General features: G+C 38.6%; 1 protein-coding gene across 7 annotated transcripts in view; it reads right to left on the bottom strand.

Moving 5' to 3' along the window:
• The window catches only part of HDAC8 (histone deacetylase 8), a 236,435-nt gene that overhangs the window by 52,424 nt on the left and 165,497 nt on the right, over positions 1 to 18,514 (bottom strand). For 4 of the 7 annotated variants that reach the window (XM_019439070.2, XM_019439069.2, XM_019439072.2 and 1 more), the window contains one exon: positions 9,251 to 9,346. The exons of 2 other annotated variants lie outside the window; for them this stretch is intronic. In XM_019439070.2, the coding sequence (XP_019294615.1) occupies positions 9,251 to 9,346 (96 nt within the window). Of the gene's footprint in view, positions 1 to 9,250; positions 9,347 to 15,062; positions 15,591 to 18,514 lie in introns of those variants that run through there. One more of the 7 variants, XM_019439077.2, reaches the window with a different exon arrangement.

Raw genomic sequence — 18,514 nt, 5'->3', positions numbered from 1 at the left:
AAAGTTTTCCATCTTTCATCGTTAAGTATGATATTAGATGTAGATTTTTAAGATACCTTTTATCAGGTTGAAGAAGTTCCTTTTTATTTCTAATTTGAGTGTTTTTTTTTATGATGAAAGGGTCTAAGATTTTGTCAAATGATTTTTGTGTGTGTCCACTGAGGTTATCACAGATTTTTTAAAAGATTTATTCTATAGATATATTATATTTCATTATTTAATTTTCAGATGTGACAACAACTTTGCATTTCTGGAATAAATTATAATTGGTTGTGATATATGATCCTTTTTATATGTTGCTGGATTTGGTTTGTCAGTATTTTGTTGAGGGTTTTTATGTCTATATTCATAAAGAGATATTGTTCTGTAGTTTTCTTTCCTTGTGGTATTTTTGTTAATTTGGTATCAGGGTGATACTGGCCTCATAGAATGCATCGGGAAGTGTTACCTCCTCTTCCATTTTTTTTAAATGAAGGATTGGTGCTAAGTCCTTAAATCCTTTGTAAAATTAACCAGTAAAACCATATGTACCTGGAGTTTTCTTTGTGTGATTAAAAAATCTCTTTTATTTGTTATAGGTCTATTCAGGTTTCCTATTTTTTTCTTGAGTTAGTTTCTGTGGTATGTGACTTTCTAGGAATATGTCCATTACATCTAGGTTATATAATTTGTTGCCATACAGTTGTTCATAGTATTCTCTCATCCTCCTTTTTATTTCTGTAAGTTTTGTAGTCCCCATGCTCATTTCTGATTTTAATAATTTGAGTCTTCTCTATTTTTTCTTGGTCAGTCTACCAAAGATTTGTCAATTTTGTTGAACTTTTCAAAGAATCTACTTTCAGTTTATTTGTTATTTTTATGTTTTATTTATTTTTGAGAGACAGAATGCGAGCAGGGGAGGGGCAGAGAGAGAGGGAGGCACAGAATCTGAAGCAGGCTCCAGGCTCCAAGCTGTGAGCACAGAGTCCGACGTGGGGCTTGAACCCATGAACTGTGAGATCGTGACCTGAGCTAAAGGTGGACGCTCAACCGACTGAGCCACCCAGGTGCCCCTACTGATTTCTTTTTTAAAAAAATGATTATTTATTTTTGAGAAAGAGAGAGGTAGAGGAAGAGAGCAGGGCATGGACAGAGAGAGAAAAAGAGAGAAAGAATGTCACACAGGCTCTGCACAGTTAGATATGAAGCTTGAACTCATGAACCGCGAGATTGTGACTTGAGCTGAAATCAAGAGTCCAATGCTTAACCGATTGAGCCACCGAGGCGCCTCCTTTTATTGATTTCTAATTTCATTCCTTTCCATCTAATTTCATTCCAAAGTACTTTGTATGATTTCAATCCTTTTAAATTTATTGAGACTTATTTTGTGGTCTAACATATGTTCTGTCCTGGAAAATGTTCCATGTGCACTTCTGTATTCTGCTGTTGTTGGGTGGTGTGTTTATATGTGCCTGTTAGGTCCAGTTGGTTTAGTGTTGTTCAAGTATTTGATTTCCTTGTTGATCCTTTGTTTAGTTGTTTCTAGTTGTTTTGTCTAGTTGAAAATGGAGTATTGATGTCTTCAACTATTATTGCTGAATCATTTGTTGCTTCCTTTAATCCTTCAGTTTTTACTTCATTATTTTGGGGCTCTGCTATTAGGGGCATGCATATATATATATATATATATATATATATATATATAATTGTTACATTTTCCTGATGCTTGAGACTTTTGCCATCATAAAATGTCCTTCATTGTCTTTAGTAACAATTTTTGTTTTATAATCCATTTAGTCTAATATTGGTATGGCCACTCAGCTGTCTTTAGTTATTGTGTGCATGATGTATCTTTGACCATCTTCTTACTTTCAACCTGTGTGTAACTTTGATGTGTTTCTCTTATCAACAATATATAGTTAGATAATGTTTTATAAATCCATCTTGCCAATCTCTGACTTCATTGAACTGGTTAATTCACTTACATTTAATGCAGTTACTGCTAAGGCATGGTTTATGCATGCCATTGCTATTTGTTTTCTACATTTTATGCTTTTTTGTTTCTCTATTCTTCCATTACTGTCTTCTTTTTAAAATTAAATACATATCTTCTAGTGTGCCATTTTAATTTCCCTGTTGTTATTTTAAATAGATTAAATGTATTATATATAAGTGTGTGTGTGTGTGTGCGTGTGTGTGCTGTTTTTTCTTAGTGTTTGACCTGGGGATTACAATTAACATCCTAACTTTTAATAATCTAGTTTGATTTAATACCAACTTAATTTCAGTATTATATAAATACTTTGCTATTATATCATTTCATTCCCACACTGCTCCTTTATGCTATTATTATCATATAAATGACATCTTTATACATTGTGTACTCATTAAAAGCAGATTTATAATTATTGCTATACACAGCTGCTTTTAAAGTCATATAAGAGAAAAAGTTACAAATAAAAATACATTGTACTTTTATATTTACCTATGTGGTGATTTTTACTGGTGGTCTTTATTTTCCATATAGATTCAAATTACTGTCTGGTGTCTTTTCATTTCAGCCTTCAGGATTCCTGTTAATATTTCTTATAGGGCAGATTTGGTATTTTGTGTAGCATTAAATTCTCTCAGTGTTTATCTGTGGAATGTCTTAATTTCCCCTTCATTTAAAATTTTTAAATGTTTATTTATTTATTTTTAGAGAGACAGAGCACAAGCAGGGGAGGGGCAGAGAGAGAGAGGTAGGGAGAATCCCAAGCAGGCTCCACACTGTCATCAGTGCAGAGCCTGATGTGGAGCTTGATCCTGTGAACCACGAGATCATGACCTGAAATGAAATCAAGAGCTGGATGCTTAACCAACTGAGCCACCCAGGTGCCCCTCCCCTTCATTTGTGATGAATAGTTTTGTCAGATATAGAATTCTTGTTGATGGTGTTTTTTTTTTCTTTTAGCACTTTGAATATCTGGCCTCTGTGATTTTTCATCAGAAGTTAGCTGTTAATCATATTGAGGACTCCTTGTACATGATGAGTTTTCTTTTGCTGCTTTCAAGTTCTCTCTTTGTCTTTTGGCAGTTTATGATGTGTTTCAGAGCGGATATCTCTGAGCTTAGCCTACTTCATATTTGTTGAGCTTCTTGGGTGCATCGATTAACATCTTTGGAAGTTTTGGGCCATTATTTCTTCAAATATTTCTCCTTTCCTTCTGGGATTCCTATTATTTATATGTTAGTACACTTGATAGTGCCAAACCAGTCTCTGAAGTTCTGTTCATTTTTATTTATTATTTTTATTTTCAGCTCCTCAGACTGGATAATATCAATTGACCTGATTTCAAATTTACTGATTCTGTCTTCTGCCTGCTCAAATCTGCTGAGCAACTCTAGTGAACTTTTCATTTCAATTATTGTACTTTTCAACCTCAGAATTTGTATTTGTATTTCTGTTTTATTTTATAATTTTTGTCTATTGATATTCTTTGGTGAGAAACTGTTCTCATATTGTTCTCTAATTTTTTGTACATATTTAAAATAGCTGATTGGGGCGCCTGGGTGGCTCAGTCGGTTGGGCGTCCGACTTCAGCTCAGGTCATGATCTCGCGGTTCATGAGTTCAGGCCCCGCGTTGGGCTCTGTGCTGACGGCTCAGAACCTGGAGCTTGTTTCAGATTCTGTGTCTCCTTCTCTCTCCCTGACTCCGTCCCATTCATGCTCTGTCTCTCTATGTCTCAAAAAAAATAAATGTTAAAAAAAAATAAAATAGCTGATTTAAAGTCCTTGTCTAGTAAGTCCAACATGTAGACATTCTTGGGTCCAGTTTATGTTGAGTAATGTTATCCAGTGTATTGACCATACTTTCTTATTTCTTTATATATCTTTTAAATTTTGTTGAAAAGTAGACATTTAACTCTGGAAATCAGATTCTCTCCTTGCCCAGGGCTTGTGGTTGTTGCTGGTGGTATTTATTTGTTTAATGACTTTTCCAAATTAATTCTATAAAGTTTGTATTCTTTGTAATGTGTGGCCACTGAAATCTCTACTTGCTTAACTTAATATTCAGCCAATGGTAGGACAGAGATGTTCTGAAATGCCTGCAAGTCTCCCAGTCTTTGCCAAGAGGTTCTGTGTGCATGTTGGAGGCACACCCTCAACATACAGCCAGACAGTGCATCACTCTGTCTTAGCACTTCACTTGTGCAGAGCTTGAAGGTCAGCCAGAGGCCTTTCTCAGGTCTTTTCTGAGCACGCACACATCCCTAGCATACACACAGTTCTGTGCATGCATGTGCCCCCCTAGATTCCCAGGAATATGGTGAAGCCTTTCAAAGCCCCTATGGACATCTCGTTCCCTAGCTTTTTCTAAGCCTTTTGGTTAGCCTAATGTTTTCCCAAACTGTTATCTACTGTCTCATACAGCTATGCAGTTAATTAATCATTTGCATCTAATTGTTTTTGACAAATGCCCCAGGGAAAAAGTTTTTCACACCAAATAAGCTCTTGAGTCAGGTCTAATGAAAAAAGTCTTGCAAGGGGTGTCTTCTAGGGAACAACCAGACAGGTCAAATAATAATTCTCTGGGAATGAGGCTTTGAAGGAGCTCCAACACTGTTCAGCTCCCTCTGGTGGCTGCTAGGCCTCTCTGGTTTTCACCATTATTGTGGGCTGTTGGTTTTCATGGCTACCACCTCTACCTGTTTTTGTAAAGAAAGTTTTATTGTAATCCAGCCACACTTATTTATTTATGTATTGTTTGTGGCTGCTTTTGTGCTCACAACGGTAGAGGTAAAAAGTAGGACAGGGGCCTTATGGCCTGAAAAGTCCAAAATATTTAGTATTTGGTCCTTCACTTAAGTTTTCAACACCTACTCTAGACTAGTGCTGATTAGTAGAAATATGTGAGCCATATATGTGATTGAAAATATTTTGAGTAGCCACATTAAAAAGTAAAGAGAAGCAGGTGAATTTAATTTTAAGAATATATTTTTAACCCACTATATTCAAAATATTATCATGTTAACATATAACCAATATAAAACCATTAATGGGATATTTTACATGTTTTAATTAAGTCTTTGAAATCCGATGTCTATTTTACACTTATAGCACATCTCAACTTGGACCGGCCACATTCCATGTGCTAGTGGTTATCATATTGAGCAACATAGTTCTAGATCCTTGCTATTCAAAGTGTAGTTCCTGGACCAGCAACATTGTATCACCTGGAAGTTTACAAGAAAGGCACAATCTCTGGTTCCACCCTGGATTTACTGAATCAGAATTTGAATTTAACAGGCCCTAGGTAATTCACATGCATATTGAAGTTTGAGAAGTAAAGCTCTATACCACTTTGCTATTTTACCTTTCTTTGGGATAAAGGCCCAGTGTACCTAAGGTATTCTTCTAATATAAAATATAACCCTCTGGTTAACTTGTCATTCTGTTCACTAGATCATAGTTGAATTGTCTGAAAATCAGTCAAGTAAAGTGACTGTGTGCCAGACACTACAGTGTCTAGGCACTGTGGGATTTGCTATACGGAAAAGGACATGCTTCCTGCTTTCAGGGAACCTACAACTGCCAAAGATGCCTGAAGAATAATACTCTACACAAGAAGTCCAGTTTTCCTCCCCACTAAATCCTCTCAATAACTTCTCCATCTCAAATGTAAATGTGGCAACTAGGCACTGGATTGCTCAAGCAGGCATTCAACTCAAGAGGTTCATGGGACAGAAACAAAACAGTTTCACTCCATTTGAAATTGGCTCACAGTAATGGTCTGAAGCAAACACTCAGGCTTTAGGACATGAACTCAATGGGGTTCTTCTGAAAGGGTAGAAACCCTGTGTTTGTATAACAGGAAAGTTATAACATTCATCATGCTCAGATTCAGGAACTGTGCACCCAAGTCAAGAGAATCTGACAGTCTGATTTCCAGGTTCCAGTGACTTACAATAGGAATTCCTATTTAAAGCAAAGAAAATAAGAAATGAGGAAGTGCTAGTCCTTGTTTCTCTGTGTAGGTGTTGACAAGCTATTAAATCATTAGGTTGTCCTTTGCCAGAAGCAGCAGAATAAATCTTGGAAGTTGACAAATGGTCAGCAGCTCTGTGTGTGCCTGCACACTCAGAAGCACACACAAAGGGCACACTGTTTCCCTTGGTTTATCTCCTGGCTGTGTAAATATTTCATCTGAAATTTGGATTGGACTCTGAGCTAGTTTCCCACCAAGCTGATGGTTTTTTAATCTGCTTTCGTCTGCCTACAATAAACTGTCCAAACTGTCTGCACAGTGCAGTGTACCCTGCCCACTGGCAAACAGAACAAATGGAACCAGGAGATCCCCGACATACTTTTCTCAGATGTCTGAAGATGAGGAATTGCACCCAAGCTCTGCCCAAGCCAGAAATATAAGCTATGAGGCACTTGCCTCATCCCGTTATACCAGCACCCATGAGCCCTTCTCAGACTAGACCACTGCCAGCAGGAGGTCACAACACATAACTTGGGCCTGCCATCCTATTAAGACAGATCTTTGGCTCAGCATAATTTTGCCACTGCCAAAGATGAGGATGACTGTAATCTCATTCATCCTGGGTTGTATTCATGCTGGCTTCCTTTCAGTTTCAGATGAATTCCTTTAGTTGTCCAAAATGTAGGAAATACTGTGATGACTTAAACCACAAATTACTGGCTCAGAAAGCTCCTATATGGTAATAAAAAGCAAAAAAAAAAAATACTGATATATGCTGCAATGTGATGACCGTTGAAAACATTACGCTAAGTGAAAGAAGCCAGTGATAAAAGACCACATACTGTAGAATTCCATTCATATGAAATATCCAGAACAGGCAAATCTACAGAAATAGAAAATAGATTAGTTGTCACCAGGGTTGAGGGGGGAGAGGAATGGAGACTGACTGCTACTGGGTATGGGCTTTCTTCTAGAGGGGGATGAAAATGTTCTGGAATTAGTGGCAATGATTGCACAACTTTGTGAATATACTAAATACCTGAGTTGCACACTTCAAATGGGAGATTTTTATGGTATGAGAATTATATATTGATAAAACTGTTTCCAAAAAATTAAGGGTCATTCAATTTTCCCTTCCCTGCTCCCTGCCAAAAGCTTCTAAATATCAATTTAGGAGAGAATCAGCTTTGCTATTTTGTATTCTACTTATAGGAGAAAAAAGCAAAAGAAAGGCATGCAAAACTGGTACTAGGAAAGTTATAGGCTCAGAAGAATCTATTGCTATAGTCTTCTACCATTCACTCATCCATCCAGCCATTCAATCATTCATTGAAAGTCTGCTACATACTGGGCATTGAGGATAGATAAAACACGAATAAACCCTGCCCTTTCTATTAGGAGCTTATGATAATAATTTTCTTTTTTCTTTTTTTTTAAATTTTTGGTGTTTATTTATTTTTGAGACAGAGAGAGACAGAGCATGAGAGGGGGAGGGGCAGAGAGGGAGGGAGACACAGAATTTGAAGCAGGCTCCAGGCTCTGAGCTGTCAGCACAGAACCTGACACGGGGCTCGAACTCACAAACTGTGAGATCGTGACCTGAGCCAAAGTCAGATGCTTAACCGACTGAGCCACCAGGCGCCCCGATAATAATTTTCTTAACATGGATGCTGAGGTACTCTATTCATGAATTGCCTTTTGAATAATCAAAAGTTATAATATGCTAATTATGTTACTGTTATTCATATTCCACTTTTTTTGAAATTGGGGATTCATGGATGATACCCTCTTTAATTTTCAATACCTGAAGTGTAAACTATACTAGATAATTTATAGTAATAGTAAAGCAAAATATTTAAAAAGCAAGGAAGGATGCAAACTTCCTATTTCCCCAAGATGTTGTAAGCAAGACTTACTTAATGAATAACCAAACCACAAAGGTGACAGCATGTATTTTAAGGTTTCTTTCTTTAAAAGGAATTGCTTTGGGGTGCCTGGGTGGCTCAGTCAGTTAAGCAGCCAACTTCGGCTCAGGTCATGATCTCAGAGTTTGTGGGTTTGAGCTCCATGTCCAGCTCTGTGCTGACAGTTCAGAGCCTGGAGCCTGCTTTGGATTCTGTCTCCCATTCTCTCTGACCTGCCTCCATTTCTGCTCTCTCTCTCTCTCTCTCTCTCTCTCAAAAATAAACAAACATAGGGGTGCCTGGGTGGCTCAGTCGGTTAAGCGGCCGACTTCAGCTCAGGTCATGATCTCGCGGTCTGTGAGTTTGAGCCCCGCGTCGGGCTCTGTGCTGACACCTCAGAGCCTGGAGCCTGTTTCAGATTCTGTGTCTCCCTCTCCCTGACCCTCGCCCATTCATGCTTTGTCTCTCTCTGTCTCAAAAATAAATAAACATTAAAAAAAACCCACAAAAATTAAAAAAAAATAAACAAACATAAAAAAAAACTATAAAAGGAATTGCTTTTGGGAACCCATAGGATTTATTAAGAGGTCATCTTTTCCTTTTTATCTCAATGTAAATGAAGATGTATATCTACTGGTAGTACTTCCAGTGTTAGTGTGGTGAAAGCTGATTCAAACGAACCCAATGGTTCATTTCTTCAGGCAGTGTGTTGTATGGAGAAATAACATTTGATCTTTGGAGTCAGGCAGGCCTGAGTTCAAATTCTAGCTCACACTTTAAATTCAGGGCTTTATCATCTCTTACCAGCTTCTGAACTGTTCTTCCTATCTCTCAAAATCATCCTTTGTGCAGCAGCCCTTGTAAAATCTCAAAAACACAAATTGGATTGGGGCGCCTAGGTGGCTCAGTCAGTTAAGTGTCCAACTCTGATTTCAGCTCAGGTCATGATTTCATGGTTTGTGGGACTGAGCTCCAAGTCAGGCCCCATGCTGCCCATGCTGAGTGTGGAGCCTGCTTAGGATTCTCTCTCTTCCTCTCCCTCTGCCTCTCCCCCACTCTCTCTCTCTCTTTCTCAAAATAAGTAAATAAACATTAAAACATTAAAAAATAAACATTAAAAAATTCAAGTTGGGTCTTCTCACTCCCTTACTGTAAATGCTTTAGTAACACTACATCTTTGATTGGAGGGTCTGAGCTCCTTAGCATGACTCATAAAACATTGGCTCCATAGCTTGGCCCTATCACACCTTTTTAGCCACATCTCTTACCATTCTCCCCTTTACATTTTACACATAATTGTAGTTGCAGGCACACACACACACACACACACACACACCCCTCTACTGAGGCTGTTATGCCCTTCTAGAACCACTTTCCATCCTCCTATGTCTGAATACCTTTGAATCAGGTTTGCACTGGGGGTGGGACAGCAGCATAGCTGATGTTGTACCGGCTCTCCAGCCAGATGCCCTCATCTCGCTTCCTTCCCTTAACTTTGGAAGTTAGAATAAAGGCAGTTGAGGAGATACTGACAATAACTGTAAAAAGCCCATTAAATTCTAGCATAAGCTACTTTAAAAGTATCTTATTTAAAAAATCTGAGTAAGTGCTTGCTTCGGCAGCACATATACTAAAAAATCTGAGTAAATAATAGATGCATACAATATGAAATTCCAAAGGTAGAAAAGGATATTTAGTAAAAGAATAAATCTGACATGCCCTAGACACCCTGTTCCCTTAGCAGAGTTTTCCTGACTCTTTCAAGAGGTAGACTGCTTACATAAGCATAAAACTACAATTTAACACAGTACGGTAACATACTGTGCAGTGTTTTGTACTTGCTCTTTTCATTTAACCATATTATCTTGCAGATCCTTCCACAAGGTACTATATTTAACAAATCCTCTGCTGGTAAGCATTTAGATTGTTTCTAAACTTTTATAAAGCTACTTCTTAAGACCTCTTTCACTATTCTTGGAGTGAACCTGCTCACCAGAAGGGAAATTCTTTTTTTAATCTCAATTCCTTTATATTCTGTTTCATTAAAAAAATCAATTGACTGTGATTTTGTTTTCTCATTACAAAGGTAATATATTTCATTTTTAGAAAATTTGAAAGATAAAAAAACACACAAAAAGATCACTCAGATTTCTAACACTAGCTAACATTTTGATGAACGTTCTTCTAGTATTTTTTTCTATTCACATATCTATACTTTACAAAAGGTCTACTATCATATTTGAGGGGGAAATATGATAAAATATAGTAAAAAAAGAATTATAGCTTACTATGTTTTAGTCACTAAAACACCTTAAAAGCCTTATTGCATTTAATGTACACAACAACATTAATAGGTATATGCTGTTCTCATTTTCCAGATAGGGAAACCAAGGCACAAAGAATTGCTCAGAGTCACACAGCTTAGGAAGTAATAGAGCTGGGATTTGAGCCTATATCTATTGGGCCCCAGGTCATGCTTTTACTCACTGTGCTCACTGCCTCTGCCAGACTGCAATGTCTAGAAAAATTGAAAATGGATAAACCCTATGACCCGGAAATTACATTTGCAGCTCTGCTCTACAGAAACGTGCACATGTGCCAAAGGACACAAGTATAAAAATGTTCACTCCAACAGACTGAATTCAGTCGCAAAAAATCCAGACTGATCCAAATGTCCATACAGATATGAATGGATAAATAAAACAGGATATCTACAAGAGATATTACAGAGCAGTTAAATGGACTGAAGTAGATCTATATGGATAGATCTCAAAAACATTGAATGAAAAAAGCAGGTTGCAAAATATGAACATTATGATACCATTTGTGTAGATAAATAAAAAAAAAAAAACCTAAGCCACTCACTTCCCTTCCCCATACCAAGTCTTATTTCTGATTACTGTGAACATGGGCTGGAAAGATACACATCAAATTCATGACAATGGATGCCTTTAGGGAGTCAGGAGCAGAATAGTACTGAGGATGAGGGTCACAGAATAGTCAACTTATCTATAATAATTTATTTATTTTTTTATAATAATTTATTTTTAAGAAAAGACATAAAGCTAAGATAAAATCTTAACCAATTTTAATTTTGAATAGTGGGAACATGTACATTTGTGATATTCTTCTCTGCTACCATACTGTATTTAGCAAATAATATTGGCTAATGTTTACTGAGCACTTACTATGTACCAGGTACAGTTCTAAATGTTTCACACTGGTTGATTCATTGAATCCTTACAAACACCCTGTGAAGAGTATTAGCTCCATTTTACAGATGAGGAAATTGAAGCACAGAGAGGTTAAATAACTTCCTGGGGTCATACAATTAGTAAGTGGTGGGTGTATCTGGCTTCAGGAAATGTGCTTTTACCCTATATCACCTTTACCCTTATAAAAATTTTCAAAAACCAAACAAAATAGCACAAAACCAAGCTCCTAAATGCTGAAGAAATGCAAAGTCGGGGAATGAACACAACTGTGCCATTGTTACCCTGCTGCCACTTTTTCTTTGTATTGCTGTATTAATCTGGGGGTGGTGGTGAAGGCTACTCTGGAGCTGAGCTAGTGCTAGCTAAAAGTAAAACAGCAGGGACCTCGCTCTCTCTTGAGGGAATCAAAACCAAAACTCCACTCCCCCTCAAAAACAAAGCTAAACAAAACAAAATATCGGGCAGAGCAAAATGAGATAGGCCCAGTTGGGGGCATTGCAGGGCACACACTCAATTTGAGCTTGTGTGCGAACTGGAATTTGCAGGAGTTAGCTAAGCCTAGTTCCTAGACTACAAAAGGTTGGGCAGGGAGGAGGTGACAGGCAAGTAGGTAGAAAAATGAGACTGGGAGAAAAGAGGGTAACCCTTTGCTTCTTTCTAAGGTAGAAGTAAACAGGTATCTGGTGCTTGAGGAGTGGGGTAGTAGGATAAAAGGGAAGGATAAAGGGGAGGGGGGATATTTCTGTAGTTCTTTTCCTGCTGTAGCCTTTGGTTTTAGTAGAGTAATTCGCCACCCCGCAGCCCCCAACTCCCTGAGGTCATCATCAAAGCAGCTCCCAGGCTCCAAGTAAGTAATAGACAATAAAACAGTGGGGTGGAAAGAGATGAAGACTGCCGTGCTGAAAAGAGAGTCTGAAGAGCAATAGCCAATTGTTTGAGCAGCAGAAAAACATTGGGAGGCTATGCAGTGCAATGATGAAGAACTTAGATTCCAGAGCCAGCCTGCCTGGATTTCAATCCTGGTTCTGCCACTTATTTATTCTGCTAACTTTGGCAAGCCATCTGTGAAATGGGGATAATAACTGAACTTTTGAAGAGATCATTGTTGAGCATCTAAAGCACTCAGAGCAGTGTCGGACACATAGTAATCACTCTATGAGTGTTTGCCATTATTATTTATCATTATATCTGAGTACCTACTTGTTTCCAGGCACTGTGGTAGGAATTGGGAATGGAGAGAAGTATCAAGCATGGCTTTTGCCCTTGCATTTAATTTAGTTGGGGAAACAGATGAGGAAGAGAATTACAATGCAGTATGATAAGGTCTCAGATACTTCTATGTGTCAGGTACTATAGGATCTTAGAAAAAGAAGCAATTAACTATGGAGGGGAGGGATGGTGAGGGAGAACTTCACAGACAGATGACATGGGAATTGGAGCTTGAAGGAAGAGTAGGATTTCATCAGGCAGCCATGTGGGAGGAAGGACATCTTGTTAGAAGGAATAACTTGGTCAAAGGCATGGCTAGAACCATGGTTCAAGAGGTAGGGAAGGTATAGTGAGAAAAATAGATTAGGGTCCAATCTAGGAGGATCCTGTGTACTCTGTTAAGAATTTTAGACTTGTAAGCTTTGGAAGGTTGTGTGTGTGTGTGTGTGTGTGTGTGTGTATTTGAAGCAGGAGCAGCATGATTAAAGTTGCATTGCTCAAAAATAACTGATATGAAGGATGGATTATGGATGGAACAACTGGAGGGAGGGAAACCAGTTGAGCTGCACTCATGGCCCCATCCTGAACCCCCACCTCCTCCTCCAGTGTTGCCTTTATCAATCAACAATTCACCCAGTTGCTGAAGAAAGAACTTTGAGGTCCTCCATGACACTTCCCTCTTTTTCACCCCTACATGTAATCTATCAATAAGCCTTGTTGGTTCTACCTCCAAGATGCATTTGAAATCTAGATTACCACAACAGCCTCTTAACTGGTCACTCTATTACCACTGGACTACTTTTCTCCAATCTATTGTCTACACAAATGCCAGAGTGATTAAACACACACACACACACACACACACACACACACACACACACACGTTAAGGACTGAACTCTGTCCCCTTAAATTCATGTGTTAAATCCCTAACCCCCAATGTGACTATATTTAGAATAAAGAAGAAATTAAGGTTAAATGAGGTCATAAGGGTAGAGCTCTCATCCCATAGGATTAGTGTCCCTATAAGAAGAGACATCTGAGCTTGCTTGCATACTGTCTCTCTCTTCCTCTTTCTTTTCCCCTGTGCACATGTACTGAGGAAAGGCTATCTGAGGACACAGCGAGAAAGTGGCTGTCTATAAGCTAGGAAGAGAGGACTTTTCTACAAACTGACTCTGCTGGACCTTGATCCGGGACAACTGGCCTCCAGAACTGGGAGGAAATAAATTCTCTCATTTAAGCCACCCAGTCTTTGAAATTTTGTTATGACAGCCAGAGCAGACCAATATACACACACATGCACATGCATACATGCACACACACACACATGCATACACACACAAACACACACACATCACACACATACCTGATTGTGGTTTTCCCTTGCTTAAAACCCTTTAATAGTTGCCTGTTACTTGGTGCTTGCAAGTCTACATCCTTGCCATGGCCTACAAGGTCCTGTAATAACTGGCTTCATGACTACCTCTCTAACCTCACCTCCTATCTCTAGATTTTCCAGCTCTGGCCTTACAGTCTCCTCTGCAGTTCTTCAAAGGAGCACTGCTTTATTCTCACAAGGGGCCTTCACACAGGGTGCTTCCTCAACCAGGAAAGCTCTTCTTCCAGGCTCTCTGCCTAGTGGCCTCCACTTGGCCTTCACAGCTCAACATTAATTTCGCTGCAGTCTTCCTGATGTTTCCCCAGATTAGGGCACCTTTCCATATCATATACTTTCAACTTCCTCTACTACTACTTGGTAGCACTCATCTTGGTTGTATTCAAATAATTAATTTGGTCATTGAGTTGCTTAATGCTGTCCCCTGACTAAAATGTAAGCACTTAAGTGCAGGATTCATGCCAGCCTTTTAACTACTGGATTCTTGAGTGTGTGCAACAGAGTAAGCACACACTACTTGTATGAATGAATGAGTGAATGAGTCTATTGCAATGGTTCAGGCAAGAGCTGATGTGGGTATAAATCAAAGCAGTGACACTATGGTGACTAGAATACAATTTATAACTTGTTTCCCCCCCAAAAGCTTTAATGACTATATTATGCACTACGTATTTTATTTTTTTAATTTATTTTTTAAAAATGTTTATTTTTGAGAGGCAGGGAGGGAAGGGCACAGAGAGAGGGGGGCAGAAGATCCGAAGTGCATTCCGTGTTGACTACAGAGAGCCAAATGCAGGGCTTGAACTCACAAACCATGAGATCATGGCCTGAGCTGAAGTCGGATGCCCAAACCACTTGAGCCATCCAGGCGCCCCTGTATTATGTATTTTAAAATGTTAGTAGTGTCAGCAAAAAAATTTAATTAAGGAAAGAAAAGTCATCTTCTCATGGCCATTACATGAGAAGTTAGACAGTGCTATGGACTGAATTGTGTCCTCCCTCAAATTCATATGTCTAACCTGTCATGTGACTGTACTTGGAGACGGGGTCTTTGGAAGATAATAAGGTTTATATGATGAGGTCATGAAGGTGAGGTCCTCATGATGGGATTAGTAATGTTATAAGAAGAGACATCAGAGAGCTTGCTCACTCTCTCTCTCTCCCTTTCATGTGAGGACAGATAGAGAAGGCAGCTCTATAGTAGCCAGAAAGAAAGCTTTCACCAGAAGCTGATCATGCTGACATCTTGATCTTAGACTTGTAGCCTCCAGAACTGTGAGAAAATAAATTTCTGTTGTTTAAGCTAACCAGTTTATGGTATTTTGTTATGGAAGCCCAAGCTGACTAATACATTTAGTTTTGGCTACAGATTATTCCTTGTTTATGTACTGCCTTGTGTAATTTTTTCTAATTGTTTTTTTGGATATAGCTTCTGCCTCCCCACTAGGCTAAAAGTTCCTAGAAGTCATAGATCATGCCCTTTAAATCATCAGGAGCACCTACGATCAAATAGGGCACATAGTGGTAGTCAGTAAATTCTTATAGAAGGAACGGATACAACTGATCATGGAGCCATGCTGGGTGCTCATAGCTACAAAGGATACTGAGACTCTAGAATTGGTGTCAGCATTGTCACAGATGTCCTAAGTGTCTCTAGACAAACTAGGATATTTCCTTCTTTCTATCCATTTGTTTCTCCAGATGTGGTGTTTCTTCCCTCCCTGATGGAGTTTTGGTGAGTGTTAAATATAATCCAGTATTTTCAGAGCATTTGTTAGGAAGCAGAAAGACTAGGTTTTTGAGTCAGAAAGACCTAGGTTCAAAATATAGCCTTGTCACTTACTAATGCTGACTGGAGCACTGACCTTGTGCGAGGTGCTTCATACACATTGACTGATTCAATCTTCACAGCCACCCTGCAAAGTGCATATGAGGATCACTGTTTTAGGAATGAGAAAGTAGAGCTTCTGAGACACTGGGTAAATTACCCAAGGTCCCGCTGATTGAAGAATTCCAAACTGTTTTGCTCAAAGTCCATGTTCTCTCTATCATGCTACAGGCTCCAAAAGAGGATAAAGGTTAACATCTAGAAAGAATAAGTTCTAATGGATTTCACAAGACTCCATTCATCAGGGACAAAAGTTCTTGCCTTTCTTTGGGGAAACAGAAAGCTGCCATCCTAATATTTAAGCAATGTAAGGGCAGTTTGAATCAGATTTTCCAAAGGGACCATGACCTCAAAGAGATTATAAACCATTTTACTAGGTTGAGGGTACCATGGGGGCTGTCTTCTTTACTTCTGTATTCTTAGAACCTGCCACTGTGCCTGGCTCTAAGAGGCAGTCAATAATTATTTGTAAAAAGAATTTACCCAGTGAAATGCAGGGGCTGAAAGATAGTACATTCTGTGGCTGGGTGTGGTGGCATTTATTTATTTATTTATTTATTTATCAATCTATTTATGTATTAAAAATTTTAAAAAAATGTTTATTTATTTTTGAGAGAGAGAGAAAGAGACAAAGAGACAGAGAGAGTGTGAGTGGGGGAGGGGCAGAGAGAGGGAGGCACAGAATCTGAAGCAGGCTCCAGGCTCTGAGCTGTCAACACAGAGCCCTATGCGGGGCTCACGCTCACAACAGGGAGATGGTGACCTGAGCTGAAGTTGGACGTTTAACTGACTGAGCCCCCCAGGCGCCCCTCTTGTGGCCTTTAGAAAGGTATAGCTATAGAGTTTAGGCCTGAAAGAGCCAGTCATGTAGCTGCCACAGTTTGGAACTGAAGAGGTTTATTTCTGATACATTTTAGATTCACAATGAAACAAGATTCCCTGGTGGGAATTTTCCTAAAGACTGGATCCAAAAATGCAATGAAAGGGTTACAAGTGTCCTTGCATATGATTTGCAAATGGTTTATGTCTACCTACATTCTCTGTCATCTATTCCCTAGTGATATTCAAGGCAAAAATTTTTTTACTGCCCCAAAGGTTATTGCATAACTTATAAAAATAGTAAAAATTTATCTTTTCTTTCTTAACAACAACAAAAAAAATAGGCAATACCATGTCATGCTGTCAAGGCCATTCAATGCAGACTCTATTATTATTGCCATATAAAGTTTTGATCAATCATATTTAGGTTCTACTATAAAAATAAAAATGTGAGGTGTACCCATCTATATTAGCCAGTATCACTAAAGTTCCCAGGACACCAACCCCTATTTCATCAACATGGGGACTATCCTGTTCAAATGGCACTTTTTAAAAATTTCAATTATATAGAGGCTTTCCGAGTAGAAACCAGTGTTACTGAGGATTTAAAGCAAGGGCAGTTGTCCCTCCTTGTAAACACAATTAAGGTCCAGTGGCAGAGACATACTTCTTGAGAGTAGAGGAAGCTGGGGTGACAGAGAGCAGAACTGTGAACATTCATTTCTAAGTCATAGGCAGAAGTTTTGCTTTGTAAGCTGATGCTTGATAGAGTAGTAATTTATAAATGGAAAGAGATATGAGATTCATCATTCAGCAAGCATTTATTGAGAGCCTGCTATGTGCAAGACACCAGATAAGCATCACAGCTTAATAAGGAGAACTTTCAAATCTATCAGGGCTCTTCTCATCATTGCCTTAAAATATCATGTCCTATATTTAAAAATGGCAATGTAATCATGAGAGAAAAATCCAAACTCAACATTAGGATAACTTATATTTGTTCTCTCAAGTGATAGTAAGAAGAGCTTTCTAACATGCTTTAATGAGCTTTTGCAAATGCTGTTCCCTCTGCTTGGAATTCTCTTTCCTTCTATCCTGTCTGCCTGGTGAAATCTTACACATCCTTTAGGATACAGCTCAAATATCATCTCCTTTGTGAGCCTTTCTGATGCCCTTCTGAGAGAATTAATCATTCTTTTCCCTACACTCACAAAGCTCTTCACAAGAAACCTTTAGTCTCACACCCAATTGCAATTTTTTCTTTCTCACACTTTACTCTGAGCTCTATAAGTCAGGAAACACCTCTGATTCATCTTGGTATCCCCAGCACAATATATATATATATATATATATATATGGCAGTAGTCAGTAAATTATTAGTGACATTCCTTGACCACTTCAAAAAATAGATCTAGTAACATGTTACAGAGAATGTTATAGAAACCTAACAAGGCTTTGTACACAGTATGTGCTTAATGAAGGTTTGCTGACTTTGTAGTAAAAATGGCACTTCTCTTAGGTAAAGGCTATAGATAGCAATTCTTGCTAGCCCCTTCATGGCATCAGCCCTACACAGACAGACATCCTGGTGATGTTTCAGGCACTGAATGGTACACGTGCCCAAAACCATCACCCCAACTGGCTTGCCAGAGGGCATAAAATGTCTCATTATTAGCCACTTCTTGGGGTTAAGGCATTTGTTACAGAAGTACTCTAAAGACAGGAAAGATACATCAGAAGCCACCAAAAAGACTGCACCATTCATGCCTCTCTCTTTCCAACCACAATCTGTAGTCTGGAGAGAATTCAGAACACATGAACAGGTCCTTAAAAAAGGACCTGCACAATTTAGATTGTATCTTATAATTACAGTAGACAATCCCTGTCAGCTCAGAGTTACAAATTTTGGTGTTCGCAAAGTCTTGTGAAGCACAAATCTAAAGAAGGTAAAAAAGATGGGTGAATGTTAGCATTTGCTTTGTATCAAAGCACTAAAAAATTATAAACTTTGGCTTTTAATCATAGGCATTTGCAGAATCCTACTATCTTTTTCTGGTTGCCAGACAGAAAAATTCTTTTTCTGTTCTGAAAAGGGATGTGTAGAAGAAAACCTACTTTGTACCTTGAAGGTTC

This window comes from Panthera pardus, unplaced genomic scaffold (assembly GCF_024362965.1).
Source record: "Panthera pardus isolate Hobbes unplaced genomic scaffold, ASM2436296v1 HiC_scaffold_27, whole genome shotgun sequence".
NCBI classification, from domain to species: Eukaryota; Metazoa; Chordata; class Mammalia; order Carnivora; family Felidae; genus Panthera; species Panthera pardus.
This window is presented reverse-complemented; position numbering and strand designations above follow the sequence as displayed.